The sequence below is a fragment of the Anopheles arabiensis genome, chromosome 3, assembly GCF_016920715.1.
Source record: "Anopheles arabiensis isolate DONGOLA chromosome 3, AaraD3, whole genome shotgun sequence".
Taxonomy (NCBI): domain Eukaryota; kingdom Metazoa; phylum Arthropoda; class Insecta; order Diptera; family Culicidae; genus Anopheles; species Anopheles arabiensis.
This window is the reverse complement of record NC_053518.1, coordinates 11,290,279-11,306,506: the sequence shown is the minus strand read 5'-3', so window position 1 is coordinate 11,306,506 and position 16,228 is coordinate 11,290,279. Positions and strand designations below refer to the sequence as shown.

The window sequence follows — 16,228 nt, the reverse complement described above, 5'->3', positions numbered from 1 at the left end:
AAGTGCGTGTGTGTGTTTGCTTTGTTTTTATTTCCACAACACATCCACACACACACACACACATTACTGTTTAGCCCTCAGCACACAACTGTTGCCCTTTCTGTTCACATATCAATGTATTTATTTTCCTGCCCTGCTGGTGTGTTGGCTTTCATTTGTGATTCCGTTTGCCGCCCATGTGCAAGGAGGGAGGGGGGGGGATGCTAGATGACATAGGATGTGGAAGTAGAGACACCCCCTTTCTCTCTCTAAATCCCGCTAAACAATCCAATGGGGTAAACTGGGGCGTGCTGAATTTAAATTGTGTACAGCGAACCCTGCACTACGGGGCCTGTTGGCGCCTCAGTTGGACTCAAAATCGAATAATTCAACGAAAATGGTTGCCACTAACGACAGCAAATTTAGGCATGACCACTTTGATGTACCAACAAGTACAACAACACACTGCAACATCTCCACGAGCTACTGCTGGTTTGAGAGTTTGTGTGCCGTACACACAGACACCGGAATATGATAACGACGCTTTCATGACCTTCCCGAACATGCAAATTTCAGAGGCAGAGGCGACATGCAAAAAGGAGAACAAAATTGGGTTTCTTTTTTACGAAGTGTTGGTTACTTTTTACTCAAAATCTGATAATGATATGAGAGCAAATAAAAGCCTCTAAAAGGCTGAAAATACACTTAACGGTTTTATTTAATATTTAAAACACACAACTACATACAAAACCACACTTTTAAGCGTTTGGACTTGTAAAAAAACACTCCCTTCAGTGAAAAACGATATCCTAATCTCTTCCTCACCACTTAGAACGTTTTTGATAAAAAAAATCGGTCATGAAGCCTCTCCCTTCCTTCCTGTACGGAACGAAAACGTGATGGAAGCTAACGGTAAGTGAATAAAATCGAGCAAGCATGTCCGCGATTCGAGCAGGCTGAAAAACTTGGCACGATTTTTCACGCTCCACACCGATTCCACCAATTCAGCACACACAAACACACGCACACATCTACAGGCAATTGGCCCTTTTTTCCACCCCATTGATACGACGGATGGATGGGCCGTACAATTACCACCCGCTCTTCGTCCAACCCAAACCAACCCTCCCCGCAAACGCGGAATTCCCTCCCACCGCTCGCTGCTGCTGCTGCTGATAAACGATGACGTGCGGAAAAGGGGGCCACCAAACATGGCGAAGGGCGCGAGCGCGCACGAGGGAGGAGAGGTGAAAGCGCCTACTATTCTCATTTGCTCGCTCGCTCGCTCGCTCGCCTATTACGAAACACGGGCCCCATGCTATGTGTCTGTGTGTGTGTGTGTGCTGCGCACCGCATATGCCGTTACTATCTACTACTTAACGTGCGACGTGCCCTGCCTACTATATCACACACCGCACACGCATACTACTGGGACAGGCACGGAGTGCGGATTGAAGCACACATTCACGCACGCGGTCAAGCGAACGATGCACGTACAAACTCTTCAACCCGCCAGCCATACAGCGAGGGAGAAAGAGAGGGAGAGGGGAAGAGAAAAGAATGGAAACACACCTTCGGAAATACACACCACACGTACTGCACACACACACACACGCGCGCACGCACGGAACGCCCGCACACACTGCTCGAGCGCGATGATGATGATGATGATGATTTCACACACAACACTTCTGCCGTGAGGATGAACACGTTGATGATACACTGCTGCTGCACTTATATTAGCTACCCTTTGCTTTGCTTTCCTTCTCAGGTGTATTCCCTTTTCACTTTACGCTCACAAACACAAGCAAGCACAGGCACAGGGCAAAAGGGTTGAGCGCTGCTGCGAGGCTCAATCGATTGTGGAAAAACTAATCACACACTATATTCTGCGCTTTGCTGTGCTCTGTCGTTCTGGGTAACACACACCGTAAAACACACGTACATACACACACCGCATTCACCATCACCACATCATCATCACCGGCCACCGAATTTGGGTTTCACTTTTCTTTCCTTTGCTGCTTTTTGCTTGCTTGCTTGCCTTTGCTCCCTTCTTCCGGTTGAAATGGTCCAGCCCCTTTCAAAAACGCAACACACCCGAGCAGCCGGGTGACGTGCGAGCGTGAATCGGCCGTCCGTACGCGCTGCCAGTCGGAATCGAATTGAATCGACGCTGCTCTCATCTGTCGCGGTGATACCCTCCGTGGTGCAGGGGCCAAGCAAACCGGTTGGGTTTTTTTGTTTCCTTTGCTTCGTTTGCGTATAATAAACCGAGAGAGAGAGCACGCATTTGCTCGCGGAGCGTGTTGCGGGCAGGCAGGGGCTTTCGGCGCGAATGAGGTTGGTGTAGTTGTTACCGGGCTTGTGAAGGACACTACAGCGATAATAAGGGCAATTTCTGCTACTGCGGGACGCAAACAAACGAATTCATTTTGTAAACAATCTTATAATTATTTTAAGGAATTTCAATAATATGTTCTTCGATTGGATTGTTCTTACTTTCAAATCTATCGAAAGTCTACGGTACCGATGAACAAGCATATCGATGGTACTCTTCCTACAGAGACCTATAGCCTACACCTACGAGAGACATCCACCTTAGTTAATGGTCCAATGCCTAATGTATAGTGCAAGCAACACGAGAAAACAACCAAAACATTCCACTTCAATTTGGACCAACCAACCACACTTCCTCAGTCCCTTTGGAAAAAATTAAAAGGACTTTGCAGGTTAGTTCGTCCGATTCCACACATATATGGTCAGTTCACCGAGGTCAGGCGAGCTTGATACGCTGCACGAAAGTGCTTGAACAACTCATCATATTAGACGGTCGTCCCTTGTCCTGCCTCACATACGGGGACGAAAATTCCTCTGAGCATCTTTCTATAAACCGCGGGTTTCGCCAGATTTATAGCCCCAAGAGGGTTTCGTCAGATTAGGACAGTGTCCGTGTCTCAGAGGTACACCGGTGGACAAAAAGATAGGAAAAAAATTTGTTGTGTGTTTTTTTGCGTGCAATAGGTGTGTCATCGCCAACAGTTGTTGTTGTTGTTAGTATGGTTTAGAGCATGCAAGCAAGCATGCACGTTCTGCCAATTCGCTATGGAGACGCTGCAAGGCTATGTGGAAACGCATAGACAGAAGCAAATGCCGTAACCTCATCGGCGATATGGCCCTACGCTATGAATAAGTGATAGCGAATAACGGTCAACACATTGACCGTTAGAATATGTTTCCGCTCTGTGGAACACCGCAACACCACCTCCCAACAACCACTTAAACAGTCCTTTTCAGGGCTACCAAATATTTCCGACAAGAACTATGTTTTTCGGTAACAGAAAAAAGTTCCTATTTTTATGTCCACCAGTGTATATGCGAGTACTGAGTTTTATGTGATAAACTGCTGCGAGGCTATATAATGACCGGTTGGCAGCCACCATCTATGGGTGCAACTCAGCTTCTATGCTGTTGTCAGAACTGACTCTTTGACTCGATACGGATGAAATCTTGGCCGACTTCAAAAGTGCCCTCAGCTATTCGTACGTCATCCCTACATAGATCTGGATTTGTTAGTAAGGCCGCTGGTGATGTCAGTCCTTTTCTCGTTCATCTGTAATTCGAGGTTATCTGTCACGAACATAGGGAATAAGACCACGGTCTTAGGAAACTAACTAAACTTGTTGATATGAAGTATCATGTACTAAAATATACACTCCTCAGAATAAGCTGCTCTGAATTGTCATTCAATGGTGCAGCTTAGGTTGTCTTAGCATATATGTCCTATAGAGAGAGAAAATATAGGCAGGTGAAAAGTAAATGTAGAAAAAATGTAAGTGGAGTCTTCCTAAGATGATTCCTCGAGGAACTAAAAGCTCAAAGAGAGATATGCATGTTAGTGAAAACAAAACAACGTGAAACGATGGTTTTTTTCAGGTCAGCAACAGTGCATATATAGACTCCGTTGACTACTAAATAATATATTTATCAATAAGGAACGTTGAATTGTGTCAATATCCTGAATACAGTTTCTACTTTCTTTAATGGCAATCTTTGGCCATCTTTTAAACCCATAATAAGGACGTCTGTTATGTTTGGTGAAGCGAGTGGATTTGAGAACCACACTAACTACCATTACACAAACAATTGTGCAATTTACTCAATTTTAAAACAACTCATCCGACGAACCCTTCATTTGCTCACCATCCGATGCGGTGTGCTCTCCAATTGCTGCTCACGCTCTCCTATCACCGATACTAACTAAAATCTAAGCTGCTCTTTCGCTTTCTCTCTCTTTCTCTCTCTCTATCTCTCTCTCTCTATGTGTCTATCTCACTCTCTCCTCTTCCTGCAACTAAGTCGACCCCGTTCTTGCTGCTTCCTCGCTTTGCACCATTAACGACTTCCGTTCTCTCACATTCTCACCCTTGCCCGCATTTTCCTACCCCTCCTCGTTGTTTCGACGCACACATTTTACTCTTCTCTCACCGTTTCCCTCCGCCAGCTTCTCCTCTCCTGCACCCTTTCCATCCCTTCGTACACACACATACAAAACCCTATTTTGATTGTGTGTGCAATGACGATGATGATGATGATGATGATACTCGACGCTCCCTTTTTCCATCCCCTATATATCGGACACATCAATGGAATGGAAGAGCGAAAAAGAGAAAACGCACAGAGGAGCGAGCAGGCGGCAATAGGCCCTGGTCGTCACGTAGGCACCCCGGGTCGCCAGAAGAGACAGATGCAAACCGTGGCTGCACTTTTTATTACGACATCGATGCACTTTCAATTCGATTTCGTGGCGCGGCACATTGCAAGACGGTGGTAGTGGCGCGCTGCTGATGAGCCGCGGTGATAGATTCATTCATTTTACCATACCACCCCATGTGCCCACCATTCCCTCCTCCTACTTCGCTACATCTATGTACGCTCCCACGTCGATTGAGACCGGGCTGGCAGGCGTCCACCAGCAGAACGACAACTGTTGTCTGCTTGGGGTCTAATCTAATCAAATGCCGAACGCCCCGTCTCAAACCACCGGACAGACAAACAGTAAGGATGCAAATTATCAATTCAATTCAAGACTGTTCCCATTTGAGGGTGGAACGGCGTATGTGTGCGTGTGTGTTTAGGGAATTTCGAGGCACATACAGACTATACACACATACGTGTGTGTGTTTGTGTCTATGGGGTGCGGAAGTAGCTCTAACACACATCGGAATAATCGTGGATAAGCTTAGAAATAGGGATTGAGAGGCGACGGAGCGGCTGTGCATGGGGTGAGCAACGGTGAGAGCCTTACCAGGAAGTTCCGGGAAGCGGCACCAACACAACCATAGCGAGAGAGAGAGTTTCAATGAACGCGTTGCCAGCGGACCAGCCAGGGAGAGAAAACAGCGACAGAAGGAACACAAGGGAGGACCTTCCCTGACAGGCTCCGCGAAGCGACTATGCGTCGCGATCCATTCCTCCAGCTCACTTCCTTGTGTGGCGCGCAAACGCTTATCCTTTTTGCAATGCTTCCGGTTCACGGGAAAGAAAGGCAGAGTGAGAATTTCATCGTTTTGTTTGTGGTTTATTTAGCAGAAAATATGAAGGTAAACAAGTGTCACAATTTGCCATAATGCTCTATTTGTGCTTTATTAATGGCTAATTTTTAAAAACGAAGAGATTGAGTTGAATTGCAAAAATATAAATATCTTTAGAAAATGTGACTTAATACTTCAATAAAAACCTTTTAAAACCGGTTGAGCTCGTTCAATTAACGATAAAAGTACAAAAACCCTCGAAAAGCGTTTCAAAACGCCTGAAGGTATGCAATATATTAATTGATTACAATCTGGCTTACTCATAATACAAAACAGTTTAATTATTTAAGAAGCTTGTTTTAAGTAAATATATTAAAATATTAAAGCAAAACAGAGGATGCAATAAAGCAATAGATAAACATTTATAGCTCACGATATTTGAAGCTAATGCAAGCGAAGCAACGGCGAGGATTCATCTTTATTTGTACCGAATAATAATCTATTTTTAATGTAATTTATGAAATATTACATTCCCACTAATAAAATATGCAATTTCCCTAAGAACTGGTAAACAAACAGAACCTTACAACCCCCAGCCAGTGATCCCGTTCACCTCTACTTCCGTTTTTGTCGTTTGCCAAACTGTCTCACGTCTTAGAGAGTTTAACCTTTCCCTGACATTTGACCCACGAACGCTATCTTCCCTATCGTTTCCCAATTGCCAATAATTCCCAATCTGAGGACTTAAAGCAGGGACAAAATCAGGAAACTGCACACATTACTCTGCGGGTACAAAAGTGAGCAGCAGTAGCAACAGCAATGGAATGTTTGTCCTTCTTCCCATTAAACACACACACACACACACATAGAAAAAGGGACAACCGAATCCATTCCCATCCCGCGGGCACGTATGCACGTTCTTCCAGGGACACACGAAGGACGCTCAGCGGCAACACGAAGAATTCGGTGTGCGCTTGTCGGCGACCCATCGTCGCGTTTGGAAAGCATTTCTTCTCCACCCCAGCACCAGAAACGGGATTGAGGGAGCACTTTTCTCTCCAAAATCGATAAAAACCTGCTCCCGTAGGAAACGGTACGCGCCCTCCGCACTGGAATTGTGACTTGAGGAACAACGCTTTGGCCTGGGCCCTATGGGTAGGCGGGGATGGGTGGCAAAGCGAAAGCAATTGTGCTGTTGTGCTTCCTTCCTGGAACGGCGGGAACAAGAATAACTAATCGAAGAAGGAAAAACTGTTTATCAGGACCGATGCGTGGTGGTGGTAGCCACGTTTTTACTGTTTACGAAACGCGCAAACACGGAAACAGTAGTGACCGGTTCCGGGAACCATTTCCGGTCAGGCGAATGAACGAAGAAGTATGCGCACGGTAGAAGAAGCCCGGGTAGTGAGTATGTGTGTGTGTGTGCCTTAATTAGACCCTAAATGAACCGATTTGTCCACACTCGTGTGCTGTTTTACGCAATTGGGGCTAAAAATATTCCGAGCAAAAAAGGAAACCTGGGACGTACATTTAGACGACTAATTAAAGATCATGCCTGAGGCATCCCTAGGTAACAAAAAACATTGAACGATGCTATGAATTAAAATAGAATTTTATTTTGGATTGAAATCTATCACAATGTCAACACGAGCCACCAGGAATTGCGTGCAACATAGAAAACATAAATTAGCGTATGATGTTGTGCTTGAATGATTCATCAAGCATTCATTCATACATGGCTTCAGTTTGGAGTTATTGGAACCACCAAACAAATAGTACGATTCACGAATCTTTGATTGCTTCTGATTCATCAATCGTTGGATAATTATTATGATTCACACAACTTGTGGTGGATCATAAAAATTCATCAATTATTGAACACTGAGAATGAATTTCATACATGAAATGTGCAGAAATGAAGATTTAGTATACTAGATAATTAAGAATCTCTTCTTCTTCTTCCAGGTGTCCAGTTTAGGCTTGAACCCATCACAGACATGTTATTGAGTCGTTCGAGTTGACGACTGTCCCAAGGGACCGCCCCTGTTAATTAGTTAATTGTTAGGATTTATATCACTGCTTTCTATCAATTAACCAAGCATTCTTAGGTTAATTGTTTGTTAGTTGTCACAATTTCTTGATGACCTATACAGGCTTAAACATACACAAAATCTATAAACATACAAACTTATTAGTAAGAACCAATCAGAAAGCTAATTGTTCCCTTAAACGTAACGTAATTACATCCGTTTACCATGCTGGTGAAAACAACGGACCCGAAAACGATACTAACGGCGCCGACAACACAGTTACATCACACCGTACAAGTGCTCTCCTCAGTTCCCAGAATGCATTCGTAGTGCTTCCCGTACAAAATAGGAAGTGACAAAAACACTTCCATTATGTTGTATGTGTTTTGTGGTGTTTGATGTTTGGTTGGTGTATGTGTGACCTTTTTTTTTCTTTCTTCCCTTTATTCCCTTATCAACAAAACCAACCTCTTAGGCAAGCCTCTCTTCCCACCGTACAACCCTTATTAACAATTTGGTGACATGCGGTTCGACAGTACCACCGCTACCAAACACCAGCACCAGCAATCGTCTAGCACAGACCGGGTTTTATTATCAAACATACTCACACTCACACACACCGCAGAATAAAAGGGAAAGTGGGGTGTGATAAGGTTTTAATGAAGCAACGTTTGGAAGCCTACGGGAAGGTGAGTGAGAGAAGTGCGGAACAAAAAAAAGGGTTGCTGCTCTTTAGGGTGTTTCCGTGCATAGCTTTGGGCAGTTATTGTGAATGTATGTAAATTTGTGCAAAATATCAATTAGGAGCTCAATTTCTCGACTCAAATCAAAACGAATGTAGCGTAGAATATGGCCAATTACGTTTAATTAGGTTCTTTGCGAATTATAACTTTGAACATTTCGTACTAACACGTGGTCGGTGACAAAACAACAATTTCAAAAAACACTCCATTTGGCTAATTTGACAAAATTGTTATAAAACAAACGACATTTCCCAAGTAGCTAGAGCATCGGTAAAGCATAACAGATGAAGAAATTACAGATTTTTCAAGGTTCAAAGAAAAGTAATCAATAATAATACTAGTTTTTGTCTCTTTCAATGGAGTAGTTGGAGCAACTGCTTGACTTGAGTAGTTCGAAGTGGAGCGGAACGAAACCATTAATTGGATTTTTTGAAATTTCATTTGAACCATTCGAACCATTCATCACTAGCGATATAGAATTAATAAATAGATGAGAAAAAGTCTCTATTATACGCCCTCTTTTTCTCTGACAATTTTTTTTCTATTCAGGAGCAACGGTCCAAAAAGGCCGTATTGCTTAAGAGTAGAAAATACAAATATACTCTCTGACAAATTGTCGTTACAAGATTGGTAGTTATTGGTAGCATAAAATTAAAAGAAAAGCGCAAGACTTAATCTAAAATTGTCCTTCGAGTTAACGTAGGTACATAAAATAAATAAAAATAATGTTTTGGTCCAATAAAGTGAGAACATTCTTAACAATTCTGTCATAATTTCTAATAAATGCAAATCTCAATAACATCCCACGTTGCCTACTGGTAACCAACATCAAGAACTTCTGTTAGTAAAATACATTAGGCAACGAAAGGTACAATAAAATTGAATAAATCCAGGTATTTCAATTTTATTTTTGATGTTAAGCACCTATCAGATATGAATATAGTTGAAACTGATAATAGCGAACACAGCTGTCTATTAGGTATAGGACATATAACCGCGATGGATGGATGGGATGGAGCTTCAGTTTTCTAACTTAGAGCATCGAAGGTGCTATATAAAGTAATGATTTTATTGAACAAAACTGTAATATGTATACACCACCGGCCGTAGTACCCTCCCAGTGCCCCAATAAATGTATTGATTTATGATGTACGCACCCCGTTTAACAATATTTTGCCCATATCTAGGGATCACATGAATCATCAATGAGATTAGAACTCATGACTTGCAGTGTAGATACCATTACACGCTAGACACTACACTATGAAGCGTTGATATATTGCAGGCGTTAAAATGGGTACGTATTAAAAACATACAATTTAAAGCCATATGAGTGCAACAAATGCAATACAAATATTTGAAAAACTGTAATTTTTGCATTATTTTAATTAAATATAAATTATAATTGAAATGTGTATCTTAATGCAATCGTCATTTTTTCTTTTTACACAAATACATTATACAAAGAGAGTCTGATTTCCTTTCAACTAATTCATATTGTGTTGAATGTGATACGGTTTTGTGATGTTCCCGCACTATTAAAATTAATGAACCAAAAACCATATGGTAAGCTACACAAAAATATATTCTTCCTCTCTAGTAGTAATTATAATAATTGTTGCGGTAACAACAAAAGACAAAGCCCCAATGTGTGCATGAGCTCCTCTCGTTGAATGCAGCTGTGAAGCACCATCTTCGGGTGATGGCATGGATAGTAGGTTAACAAACCTTCTGTCGACCGGTTTCCCCGCAGGTTGACGGACGCAGTTAGCATCAAGAAACCGTGTAAACTCAGCAACCACCACACAAAACCTTCAAAACATTTCCAGCAAAGCCATACATTCAAATGACAGGTTGTTGATGAAGGTTTTTGCGAGAAGCGCCGGGCGTCATTAAGCCAGGCATAACCAAACCATAATGCATTTTTGCATCGATCAGGGGCAACAATCGTCCATAATGCATTCACAGACACACACACACACGCGCGCACTTTTCCTGCGATCTAATTTGCGACCACCGAAAGCCTATAATTACCATTGTGTTGGCTACGAGAGTTAACCAACATAACATAACAGAGGGAAGATTATCCCGAAAATGAGTGTGTATCCTTGAAAACAGTAAATGGAGCGTTGAGGAAGAAGAGGGAGTCCTCATTTGGATACATTGTGTTTGGGTGTGTATGCGTGAGTTTGTGGAGCATGTGATAGTTAGTTTCTATTCAAGAATTAGCTTCTTTTTTTTCAACAAGCCTAAATGCACACTCATGTTGGGCTGAAGCGCACATACTGCAACATTCGTGTGTCTAGAGCCCGAACCCGTAGAGACGATCGCGAAGCAAGCAAAGCACGTCCAGAGAAATCAACCCCAAAACGGAAAAAAAGAGATTTATCGCTTCTCTCGCCACAGTCCCCCTTTCAAAGCCCGGAGGCATTCCGGGGAGGACGCCAGACAAGACCGGCAACGAAAAGCACAAATCCTCCAGCGGGTGTTGCATCAAACGATACGATCGCGACAGCACAAGGTCAATGTAATCGAACAAGGCCAAAAACTGCACGGTGGTTGGCGGTGGCGATCCACCACAAAAAGGCGAAACACCGAAAAGGCGAGCGAGCAAGAGATGCACAACCTTTCTGGGACGGAGGAAAGTAAGGTGCATCAGCGGGAAACGACGGTGATGGGACCGGCGCGCAGCAAGAGAAAGAGGCCGAAAACATAAAACAGAAATAATATGTCTACACACCCGGGGTTTTGGCTTGGCCTCTGGTCTGGCGGGCGAAGACTTCTTGGAGCGTTTTGTACTACACACTGGTCTGGTCGATTAACCCCTTCGGTTGGGTTGGCTTCCGTCGATCGAGATCATCGACAGTCGCGCGTTTTTAGCTAATGATGCATTGATGCACCGTTTTCTGTGTGTTCGTGGTTCTGTGTGCAGCGCGCGTCTTGATCGTTGACATACTTCTTTTGTCCCTTTTGGGTGAATCGGTTTTCTTATTCTTGCTGGTATGGGGTATACACGCGCTTGAGACCTTGCTAAGAATACGAATGTATAATCAATCGATTTGAATTTCTAACCCGAGAAAAGTGTAGCAGAGAGGCTTACAAATGATTGAATTAAAACCGAAACACATAATTTTCTGCAAGAATGCTGTGCATGAAGACATTATATGGTTTTTGCGTTGCGGGCACCCGTAGTTTGCCTTCACATCCTGGGGTGGACTGAGCAGTATGCAAACCAAGCGGCACCGAGGGGTCGGGTGGCTTCGGGAAAAAGGACCCTCTCCCACTCACTAGTAAATTTGCTTCTAAATCCTTCTCTAGTTTAAAATTCCTCATACAACTTCTCGCTCGAAATTTCTGAAAGGTCTGCGTGGCCGCTTATCATTTACGGCCGAGTATGTTTTACGTATCAGAATTTTGCTTTTTTTCTCCTAGACCATGTTGGATTTGGCAAGTGATTGTGCAACATTTTTTCTCCAACCAAATTTCCCCAAATTTTGTATCACCATTTCACTCGACTTGTTTGAAAAGAAATAAAAAAATGACTCAACCCTATATCAAATTATAAAACGTACACATTAAATCATATAAATCACTCACTGTTGATTTCTATATTATCCATGAAACTCACCTGAAAAGAAAAAAATGGAAAAAGGATATTAAACAAAGGTTACACCAGTACCTCAGCGATATAAACTGCACAAAAACACTTAAAAACGCACATCATTTATTAGTATTGATAAGGTTTCATCCACTCAAAATCCCCCTATGAATATTTGGCAACAGAGATAAAAATCAATAAAATTATCCCAACCATAAAAATCGGATCAAACCACCCGAGGGTGTCGAAAAAGCTGCTAAAACTTAAGCATTTTTATTCCTAGATACGATGACCATGGTTAACACTTCCCGCGTGGAATAGGAATCGAAAAAACGGTTACCCCATAGCGCTTCCAGCAATCGGTTCAGACTGGTTTGGTTTTACGAGCATAAAACGGGACAACATAGTGGAAATCGTAAAACTGAAAATCCACTTCCACTTGAAAACATAAACTTTACGCAACCGTGCATAGAGAGCATTGTGAGAGATGGTGGGTATTTCTGCGTAAAGCAAGTTTGGATAGAACACCATCATCATCATCATTATCAACATCATCATTTTCTTCTTAATCATAGTAGTTATTCAACTTTTATGCTGCTATGTGTAACACCAACAATCAAAGCAAGCTTTGGCATGACGATTTGTTTCATTCTTTCGGAAACTTCTAAATTGAAAGGTTTGTGTGTGGTTTGTGTTAGCTATTTCGGCTTGTATTCAAAATTTTACGTGAAACTTTAGTTTTAATAATCAATTATGGAATCGTCCATCACATCTGGAACAGCAAAGAAAGGTAAGAATATTTGAGATTACACACTATTTTTAATTATAATATAAAATCATACACCCCTATCAATATTCATTACTTTAGGACCAAGCAAAAGCATTTTGGACAAAATGAACTTGTTTGGGGCCAATACAAAAGGACAAGATAAGCACCCACCAAAACCAAATTCAAAATCATCAAAAACCAATAAAAGTAAGTAGTAATGTTTTTTACCATAATGTCTATAATCTATTACTACATCTGGAGTAAAACAGAACCTATTCTTGTACTCCGAATTGTATTTTTAAGGCTCCCAACCAATTCCAAATCGTGGACCAAGGGTGAACAAACCACAATTGATCGCTCAGGAACAACAGCATGATGTTGGCCTTGATCATAAGCCCGCTGACATTACCACAATAACAGCTGCATCAAACGAAGTAATAACGGATCACCAAATTACTGAACCTGTACCAGAAGAATTGATCTCAGATGTCCCAGATCAGATAGCACCTGAAAATATGAGCCTTGAAACGCACAGAAATGAAGAAACGGAACAAGTGGATTCGTTAGAAGTATCCGAAAAAGAGTCTAGTGATACCGTTCCAATCGCAACAGTACAGGATGATTCAAAGCTCATTGCCATACAAGAGGACTTGAAGATCATGTTAGATCCAATAGATGAATGTACCACTAGCCAACAGCCCGATTCGTTTGCCGAAAATCCTAGAGTGCACGAACTGCACGAAACTAACGTTCCAAAGCAGGTGGAAACTGTACTAATTCTTCCAAAGAAGAATCTAAACGTTCCTCCAGATACAATCGATCAACCCGCTAGTGAGCAGAGAACCATGAAACCTCCAACCGCAACGAGTCCTGTCGAAAGAAAAGCTACTCCAATTTCTGTAAAACCACACAAAGAAGTACTGCAACAGCGGTCAAGCAAATCGAGTCAATCCTCTCTGTTGTCGGACGGTCCATCGTCCTCCTCCCAGTGCCATCTGATCGAGCTATCACAACCAAAGCCGGAAGCACTGAAGCTAACGTTGATACGCCTTCGACAGCTGCACGGCGGCAGTGAGGCCGAAAAAATCGGGAGCATCGAGCGCCATCTACGTGGGTTGCGTGACAGGTAGGGTTGCATACCTATGAAGGGAATTCCAAATCAAATAATATAATTTTTTCACAATTTCTTTCTAAAGTCCAAGAAAACAGTCAAGCCTTAAAACAGCAAAACTATCGGAACAGAATGCAAAAACGAGAAAACCCAACGATCCGATCCGAGCCAAACCGAAACAATCCAGCTCAGAAGACGACGATATAGATCCTGCCGATGATCGTCAAGCGTTTGACAAGTTTGCAGCGAATCTTTACGCGCATTTGGAGCGGAAGCGAGCGCTTGAGAACTATGAGGCTTCGAAGCTGATGATGCCGGTGGAGATTGGTTACTATCGTGAAGCTTATGCTGCGCTGGTGAAGGCTTTCGGCCAGCCGTACCACAAGTGTACGCTTGAGCTATACCAGCAGCTGGCCGCCGAGCTTGGGCTGGAGGCCGAAATGTTTGTGATGGACAAAACACCGGACGAAACTAATGTGCCGGCGTGAAAATGTGCGTAAAGGGTTTCCGGTGCAGTTGAAGTTTTCTCAGTAATAAATCAGTACACAACATTTCAGTTGCAAAATGGATTCAAATAATTAATCATAAAGAAGATAGCGCTAAGCTGTGATAGCGCTAGGCTAGGATAGCAAATAATAGCTTCATCAACCAATAAGCTATGGCATAGTGCGTATATCCTTTGAAAGAAACCTTCCCCCGTTTCACTTTTTCGTATACCGGTGGAAAATACACTCGGGAATATAATTTATGCTTCATAATATTTATCTTTTTTTCTACTTCCTACTTCTACGCATACCTGGCCCCACAGACGCACATTTATCTTCCGCAATCGGCACACCTTCCGCAAAGGAGCGTTACAAAACCAGCAACGGTACTGAAGCTGGAAGACCGCAGAGACACAGCAGAGACAACAGCGGGGTATCATAAATTTCCATTTCTTCAGTCCAACCAACAGAAACTAAAGCTACCACAAAGTAGCACGTAACGCCTTAACCTCCCCACTGCGGAAAGGGGAAATGCCCCTTTTTGGGAGGGACCGGAGGGATGACCAACAACAAGCCAAACAGACATCATCCACAGCGTGACTTTACCATCGGTGGATTGTATTTTTGCAAAGGGTGCCAACCGTCGCCACACAGTGCCATTAAGGGGGAGTATTCTCACCGGGAGTCTCCAGGAAAAATCAATCCTCCACCACCCATAGGAAGATGAGAAAGAACCATCCCAGAACCCAACTTACAGTGGGGGGTGGGGGGGGTTTGTTCCCGGTTCACACCCAGGGAATCTCTAGAGGTTTTTGGTAGAAACTGAGAGAATGATTGCATAAAAAAGGCAAAAAGAAACGGAAGAAACGATTCGACACAAGCGCTGTGGGAAAGTCAAAATCCTTGGTAGAAAGGAGGAACCAAAAGTATATACCTTTTTCCGCGATCATTGTACTGCAAGGATCAAGGACACGTTGTGATATGAAAAAAGGAAGAGCTTGGCACAAAAGCATACAGGAAAGCATCAGTTTTTCCGGAGCGTAAATGTAGAAAAAAAAGTTGAAGCTTTTTGCAGCAATGGATTCCCAAACAAAACGGTGTCCGGGAGAAATTCCCAGGGTTCCCGGGATTTTCAGTATCTCTCTACATACAGCAGAACGTGTAGGAAACTTTCTTTTCCCCTCCCCACCGCTAACACATAAGGATGGCCATTATTTCTTCCCTTCACAGTAGAATGTAGCTATAGCGGGAAAAAACAGGAAAAGCTGTGAAACGCCACAAAGACACACACACACACACAGTGCTGGTGGTGTCTTATGGGTTGCCGAAAAAACGACAGAACGAAACCGAACGACACGCGGTGAGTGGCGTGCAACGACCACATAATCAGCCCGGCGAGTTCAGAGGGTGCACACACCGAAAAAAAAACGCCCGCGAAGGATACGAAACACAACCACACAGTACATAGAACATGAAAAGTCCTTGGCTGGAAAAGGGAGACTAAATCCTCCTCCTGCCTTCGCCGGGTCTCCACCCGTTGCGCGTACGAAAAGTTATGCCCAATAGTTGATGTTTATGTTTTGCTATGTGTTTCCACCGCTCTTCCTCACAGCACCACTCCAAAGGCGAGGAATGTTTCGAACAAACTTTCTTCTCCACCATCACCACCGGGTACCGAGTGAACAACGTGTCCAAGAAAAACCGCAAGCAACCGGCATCGTAAATACTATGCCGAGCACCATGGGCACGATTAAAAGAGCGGGTGGGTATGAAGGAAGACGGGTACAGGCTGACTGTTCGGTGGAAGAGACACTTCCCCTTGCTTCCTCGTGGGAAACTTGCTTCAACCAGCGAACCGGTCGAAGGAGGCAACCCACCCGTGCTGTATGTATCGTTTATTTATTGCTCTATTGCTTGCATTTTTGCTTCGTTCCTTTGGTGCACTGCCCTATTACGGTACGTTTCGCCCCCCTCCCCCC

General features: G+C 43.2%; 2 protein-coding genes across 3 annotated transcripts in view; one reads left to right on the top strand and one right to left on the bottom strand.

The window, feature by feature from the left end:
• Window positions 1–16,228, bottom strand: part of LOC120902251 (histone demethylase UTY) — a 98,431-nt gene that overhangs the window by 66,451 nt on the left and 15,752 nt on the right. The window contains exon 1 of one of the 2 annotated variants that reach the window (XM_040310836.1): window positions 1,552–2,156. The exons of the other annotated variant lie outside the window; for it this stretch is intronic. The gene's annotated coding sequence lies outside the window, so the exon portion shown is untranslated. Of the gene's footprint in view, window positions 1–1,551; window positions 2,157–16,228 lie in introns of those variants that run through there. 2 annotated transcript variants of the gene reach the window in all.
• LOC120902252 lies at window positions 12,530–14,329 on the top strand. Its single transcript, XM_040310837.1, has 4 exons — window positions 12,530–12,674; window positions 12,753–12,860; window positions 12,957–13,779; window positions 13,850–14,329. The coding sequence occupies exons 1-4, from the start codon at window positions 12,638–12,640 to the stop codon at window positions 14,250–14,252; spliced, it is 1,371 nt and encodes a 456-aa protein (XP_040166771.1). The 5' UTR covers window positions 12,530–12,637; the 3' UTR covers window positions 14,253–14,329.

Bases quoted from the DNA above. Each gene is read 5' to 3' on its own strand.
- LOC120902252 (XM_040310837.1), top strand. From the start codon at position 12,638: ATGGAATCGTCCATCACATCTGGAACAGCAAAGAAAG. The intron at 12,861-12,956 runs GTAAGTAGTAAT...TGTATTTTTAAG, and splicing joins ATCATCAAAAACCAATAAAA to GCTCCCAACCAATTCCAAAT. The intron at 13,780-13,849 runs GTAGGGTTGCAT...TTCTTTCTAAAG, and splicing joins CTACGTGGGTTGCGTGACAG to TCCAAGAAAACAGTCAAGCC.